Below are 6883 nucleotides of genomic sequence, written 5' to 3'. Positions count from 1 at the left end.
CACTGGTGCTTCCTCCTTCCATTTCTGTCTTTTCAGGGTAATCAGCCATTAACTGCTCTTGCGTTTCATTTCCTCCCAGCAGTAAAAGAACCTTATGCACAGAATAATAATAAGCAACGTAGCTCAGAGAGTCTCCTGGGACTGATGTCACCAGAGGGAATGCCAGATCATAATTTGAACCAGGATCATCCTTCATTAGTCAGAGTGGAGTCTTCCTCAGTAGGGTTGGACCATGTGTTAAACTTTTTGGCCACCATCAACCAGGGCTGGGTAACAAACTTGAGACTTTTATGGCACTGACCGAACGGCTTTATTACAACCAGGTACTGAAAACTGTGTTGTCATTTGGCACCAAATATCGATACATAAGAAGTAACTCTCACCAGCGTCAGTGATTCAGTGAGCACGCAACGCAGTCATGCAGGAAAAACACTGCGCCTGCTCCCAGGTCTTTAAACAGCCTCCTCCTTTAAAGGTGAAATGAGTCGTTCCGGAACGAGTATTGAAATCAAGGTAACATTTTTTATATATTCACACAGTTCCCATTAGCTTGAGTTGGGTACAATACTCCAACTCATATCTCAATAATCTCTTGACTATTTTCTAATTTGCTCATTTTGACTGACCAACAGTTCAACTGCTTGCTAAAAAATTAATTTACCATGATATATACAACAATATATTGGAGCACACATAAATAAATATTTTCTGTCATTTGACAAATTGTTGCAGTGCTAATTGAGTAAATGAGATCCTAGAAATAGTGTGTCAGTGAAGGGCCTCAGAGGACAGCTGAGATCCTGTTAACCAGCTCAGAATAGCAGTGCGCAGCGGAAACAAACAGAGCCAAGTGCATCGTGGGGAATCCTCAGTGTCACTGTGGGTTCGGTCACACAGACTACGTTCACACTGCAGCTGAGTAACACTGAAAGCAGCCGACACTGCTCAGAGGAGCCATTAGTCCTGGAAAGTTCACACACAGGGCTCGACCTGATGTCCTAATTGGAGCGTGAACGCAGTCAGGCTGCGGAGTAAAAACCTGAATCAGCAGGTAGAAAATGAAGATACACAGACAGGAGGGCTAGGCTGAATATGAACACCTGTTTTCCTATATATAAATGACTATAAGAGGTCTGGGAGTTTGAGCTTCACCAAAACAGAGGCACTAAACAAAAAGGTGCAGTGAGAGTCACTGAATTTATTTGTATCAATGGAATAAATCTGGTCAGGAAAGAGCAAACACACGGCCTGAAGCGGGAAACAGTCAGCACTGGATAGCCAAGAGAAAATCAGTACGACACACCACTGGAAGCTGAGCTCGGAAAGTGAAATGATAGAGGAGGAAAAGTTAGAGCTTAAGTTAAAGGGGAAGTGAGCTGATTTCACACATCAAAGTCTGTTTACAGGTGCTGGGGAGGCCTTCTGCATGTGTGAAAAAGTTCTCTAAAGCTTTCTGTGGCTTCAGAAGGAACTGTGTGAAGCTCCACATCTCTGCTTGAGGCTATAGCAGCTAACCACTAGCCGCTACGAGCATAACACACCCAAACCTCCAGCCAAACTGCACTGTGCACTCCTACGTCTGGTGGATAACCTGCTGGGAAAATATAAAACATTACGCTACATTAAGTCCAAAATATTTCAAGGCACCTGTTCAAGAAAACGTTCCTGGGAAGAGCAATCATCGGCTAAAATTAGTTCAAGAAAAACAAATCTGTTATAATTATAGAAATATATTAATAATATCATTCATTTCATGCTGGATCAGTGCTAGTATCAGTATTTTGCATCCATGACATTGCTTGTCCACTTTAAATTGAATTTTCTGTCAGCTTTTCTGTCTCTTTTTGCATATGTACTTCATGCATATGGAGTCAACGGATTTTAAATTTAGGAAAAACAGCAGCAGTGTCAATATCTGGTAGCAGCAGATACATAACTGACACCCAGCCAAATTTACACTGACAGGTTACTCCAAACACGTCTATTTCTAATGCTCCCTGAGCATCACGCAATGCTCTCACACACACACACACACACACACAGACACACACAGACACACACACACACAGACACACACAGACACACACACACGACACCTACATGCACAACAGCCACACACGCGAACACCGACAACACAACACAAACACGACAACAAACAGCACACAACGACTACGACACAACAAACACACACCACACACACACACACAACACGGACAACACACACAGCACGAGCATGGGTGCCGCTCACCGCGCACACACACACTCCGAGGCAGGCCACACCACAACCAGACACACAGAATCAAACAAGACCAGACACAGACAAATCACACACCTTCTAGGTCTGCCAGCTATGGCTCTGTTTAAGGGTTAAGGTTAGAATAAGGTTTGAGTTTGGGTCTGTTTGGGAAACGCATTACATCACCGCGCCCTCACTCGGACTGCACAACAAACGTGCCTGTGTCTCTGAAGTGTTTTAGGGCTCTTGTAGTTTTTTGCCAAACTCATGAATGTTTAATGTTCAGTTTAGTAGAAACATCTCATTGTCCCAAAGTCTAAAATCAGACACAGTTCAACAGCGAAAAACATCTTGTACTCTCCTGAACCGTGAACTCTCTCTCTTTTTCTAGCACTTCTCTCACACGAAACCATTATGTAATACCACCGGCCTTCTTGTGAAATAGAAGATGCAGATTCACTCAGCTGAGGCGAAGATGCTGAAGCGCGTCCGTGAGTCAAACCGTCTTTTTTGGAACAGTGACCAGGTGAGGAATTACAACTGCAACCGAATCACAAGCTCATTCCCTTCAGCAGCCAAAGTGTGTACGCTACCAGCCAAGTGCCCTCACTCACTGTTTATAAGAGATCTGTAACAGCTAAACTGTTGATGTGTGTCAGTGTGTGTGTGTNNNTGGCTGGCTGGTTGGCTGGCTGGCTGGCTGGCTGGCAGGACTTCACTCACCGAGCGTGGTTGCAGACAGCGAGGCTAAACAGAGCGTGACTGATGATCGTATCTGACGACAGCCAGCTCCGTCTCACCAGGAAGTGTGTAGGTGAGGGGACGGCGCAGGAAGCTCAGCGTTAATGTGTTCACCAGCTATACAGTAAAGCTCCTTCTGTCAGAACTGTCCACATGCAAAAAGTACTTACTGTAATCAACTAGAGACAGTAACCAGTAGCCTTTAGCATTAGCCCCAATAATAGTGTTCATGATATATGGAAGTTAACATATTTACGAGCTTCTAATCTGCAAATACATATATCTCATATCTCATAGATAGAGTAACGTACATACAGCGCTCTGATGTGCGTCTGCGTGGTCGCAATATTGGGGATCTGCTAGTTTATTGAAAGATGCAGACTTCACTATAAAATCAACTTGCTAACTTGCTTTATTCTGAATGCTGGCTACCTGTTGGAATGAATTCAGTCACCAAGAGTCCCTGCTCGGAGAAACACTGCAGGCATGTGCAGCATGTGGATGTACAAACAGACATAAAACAGACACTGATAACAAAACAGCTATGGCCAAACCTCAAAGAATGAAACCAATGAATACATGTGTGTGTGTGTGAGGTGGTGCATAAAGTATCAACACACGACACTACAACTTACTGCCTAACCTAGGAAACTGGAAAGAAAAATGGTGGGGAAATAATTCACCTGTTGAATGATGTTTTCCTGTAGACAAATCGCATATTTCACAAATAACAAGCAGCAGGTGGCTTTCTAACACTATGATAAACTGACAAAAGCTGACATTCTAAATAATCTACATGTTGTCTGTTCATAGATCGCTGCCTGCACATCCCAGTGGAAGTTGTGACCATTCAGAAGGTTCTTTTTTTGGCATTGAGCTGATTAGAGCCAGGATGTAATTAAATGTAGAAGCTAGTTAATTATCAGAATGTATTAGCTTATCACAAATACAGTGGTACGAGCAGATATGTCTGCCAACAGGAGACGAGAAATTGCAGCTCAGAAAAGAATTAAGGAACAATGTCACTCTGAGTTAACTTTAGAAATGTTAGGTAATGTTATTTATGTAAAACAATGAAAATGTTCTGCTGATTTATTGTTCTTACATTTTTATTCAGCTGAATTTGCTGTTTTTCCTTTTTCTTTCTTCCACTTTTACGATAATACGCAAAACCCACTTGTGACACAGCATTACCTAGTGTGTAAATTACACTCCGTATCAGTAACACTGAGAGCAACCATGTTACCATGAAATACAAAGAAGTGCTGTGTGTGCAGCATCAGGGTGAACAAACAGTCAGGAGCCGTGGCTGCCGGCTGCCGGTTGGTGCAGCAGTCTGACTGATGAGCTGTTATCCGCTGCTAATTTCCCGGCCTGTTGTCAGGTGTAAATAGGTTAAGCAGTGTTTATCGCTGCAGGGCTGACATTCTCTGGGTTTGATATGCTGCCAACATGGTGACGAAGCTGATCCATCCATCAGGACTCACACAGGCACAGCATGTCTGAACTGGAGCCAGACGAGAAAGCTCCACTGAAACTCTGCCACTCACTTCCTTACACTTAAGATTAACAAATTCTCTTACTCTTTTTCCACTGAAGACTTCCTGTCCTCATCCAGTCCATGTCTCTATGTTTAAATGTCACAATCCTAACTAATCCTGAGTAACACAGCAGTAAACACCCAGATGAAAATGATTCTGGGTTGGTGTGCCACAGAAGACAGCTCGTCTTCATGCTGTCTGTTAGTGGTTTTCAACCGTCCCCAAGTTCACTTCCCTTCTACAAAGCCACCAGTTACTACTTTTAAAAGTATGTTTCCTGTTAGACTGCAAACGCAACCAAGCTCAAAGTTATCAACGAGGGTGGAAACAAACCATGTCGTATTTGTGATATAGAAGGACACACTTTAAAATTCAAATTATGACTCAAATCAGAAAATGTTTGATAAAAAAACAAAGTAAAGAAGACTAAAATGCGTTTGATGCCCACTTTAAATACTTGACTGTGGTGCTGAAACAATTAGCGGATGAATATATCGGTTAGTTAAAAGAAAATGAAACACCAAAAAGGCCATAAAATACTTTGGATTATTCAGGTAACCAGCAGAAATGCATTCTGTGCCTCCAGATTCTCAAACGTGCAGGTTCTTGTTGCAGCAGGAGGAGCCAGAGGAACCTGATGTTTACACAAATGACCTTTCTCGTGCACTACTGTCAGGATAGAGTGAAAGTTTCTGCAAATATGACTAAAAAGTTACTTTTATAAAAGTTACCTGCTGCAGCTTTAATGAATGGCGCTCCCATACTGTGGTTTTTACTCTCTACTTTAATTCTGTGGGGACAGCTAACAAAGTCATTGGTTTAGAAAAGCTCACATGAACATTAAGATAAAGGAACTTTAATAATCCACATCACCGCCTCCCAATGTCAGGTGGCATTAGTCATTAATGTATAAGATCCTGTGGTGAGGAGCAGTCACCCTAAGCCTGTGTGTGGGCTGTAAGACATGACTCATTTACATTAATGTTCTGAGCTCAGTCTTACCTCTGGACAGTACAAGTGGATACAGAGAAAGGTTGCATCACGCCCAGTGACACACTCCCTGGCTGTGAAATAAAATGATCCACACTTCCCCTGGAACCACAGACACTAACGGGAACCAGGGACTTGCAGCATTAAATCAAATGGCAGCTTATGTGCAGTTGGACCAGACAGTGACACACAATCTCCTCTCTCAAACTTCCAGGTACCGTTGAGACGTTGAAGGTGCCTGTGACGTTTGAGAGGATCCACCAGCCTCAACATGCAAACTCAACTCACTCACCCGATGAAACAACACAAACACAGCCGTGTCTCTCACCTTTGTCGCGGCTCTGAGGACACCGAGTTGCAGCTCTGTACTGACAGCAGTGTGGAGGACTTCCGCGGTCCCAGTGGCGACGGTAGCAGGCTGTTGTTTGACGGGGACGGGGAGAGCAGGTTCCCCGGCGATGGGAACGAGCCTCTGCGGCACTCCACCAGCACCTCCGCGCTGCCCACATCGTTGAACCCGCTGTCCGACGGCAGGATGAGGATAGGCGGTATGGAGAGGAGTCCTGGCCGCGGTGCCATGGAGGGACTGACGTTCCCGTAGCTCGCGGATGCTGCCAAAGGTGAGAATGTCCCGTAGCTGTCGGTACGGAGCTCCGGGCACAACCCGGCCGCTGCCGCCGCCGCAGAGCCGGAGTCGGCTCCCTCCAGGTCGGTGTCTTTGTGGTGGCGACTTCCTACATTCTCGGCTGAATTACTGTGGACTGGCCGTCCGTCCAGGGAGATGTTACTCAGAAACCGAAGAGCAGCTTGTCTCCGGCGAGAGTTCTCCCGGTTCCTCCGACTGTGTTCCCTGTTACTATGCGTCTTTTTGCCGCTAACGCCGGCCGCTAGCGCAGCGCTGTGCTGGCCGCAGGCAGCAGCCGCCGCCATGGTCCCACTGAGGAAGTCAACTGGAGGATCAGCTCGAGACCCGCAGCTGTCAAATCCCTTTTACCCGGCGCGAGACCGCTTTACGCCCTCCTCGGCTCTCATTGGCTCAGACGGGACTGCGTAATGACGTGTGGCACCGCACAAGAGCCTTCGGGGAGGCGTTCTGCCACGCTCTCTCTACATACTGCCACACAATGTAAACACAGTGGAAGAAAAGGGGGAACGCACACTCACAAATAATCGTTTTATTAAATGAAACATTGTTTCAAATGGCAAATGAAGAAACAGTGTATTTAAATTAGTATCTAAAAACCGTGTTCATCCCTTTTTTCTCTTTATGCTCATCTTCCTAAAGCAACTAAGAAGTCAGGGAGTGTTGTAGTGCTTTTAAACATTTTAAATCTTGTTTCAGTAACTTGTTTGTCTTGTGTGGACAATTTTTGAT

The 6883-nt window shown here is 44.9% G+C and overlaps 1 protein-coding gene across 1 annotated transcript in view; it reads right to left on the bottom strand.

The window, feature by feature from the left end:
- The window catches only part of cables2b (Cdk5 and Abl enzyme substrate 2b), a 32427-nt gene extending 25989 nt beyond the window's left edge, over positions 1-6438 (bottom strand). The window contains exon 1 of the mRNA XM_035656021.1: positions 5837-6438. Coding sequence (XP_035511914.1) covers positions 5837-6438 — 602 coding nt within the window. The remainder of the gene's footprint in view (positions 1-5836) is intronic.
- Positions 6439-6883: the final 445 nt, after the last annotated feature.

Source organism: Morone saxatilis, unplaced genomic scaffold, assembly GCF_004916995.1.
Source record: "Morone saxatilis isolate NCDOM2014 unplaced genomic scaffold, NCSU_SB_2.0 Contig15, whole genome shotgun sequence".
NCBI lineage: Eukaryota > Metazoa > Chordata > Actinopteri > Moronidae > Morone > Morone saxatilis.
This window is presented reverse-complemented; position numbering and strand designations above follow the sequence as displayed.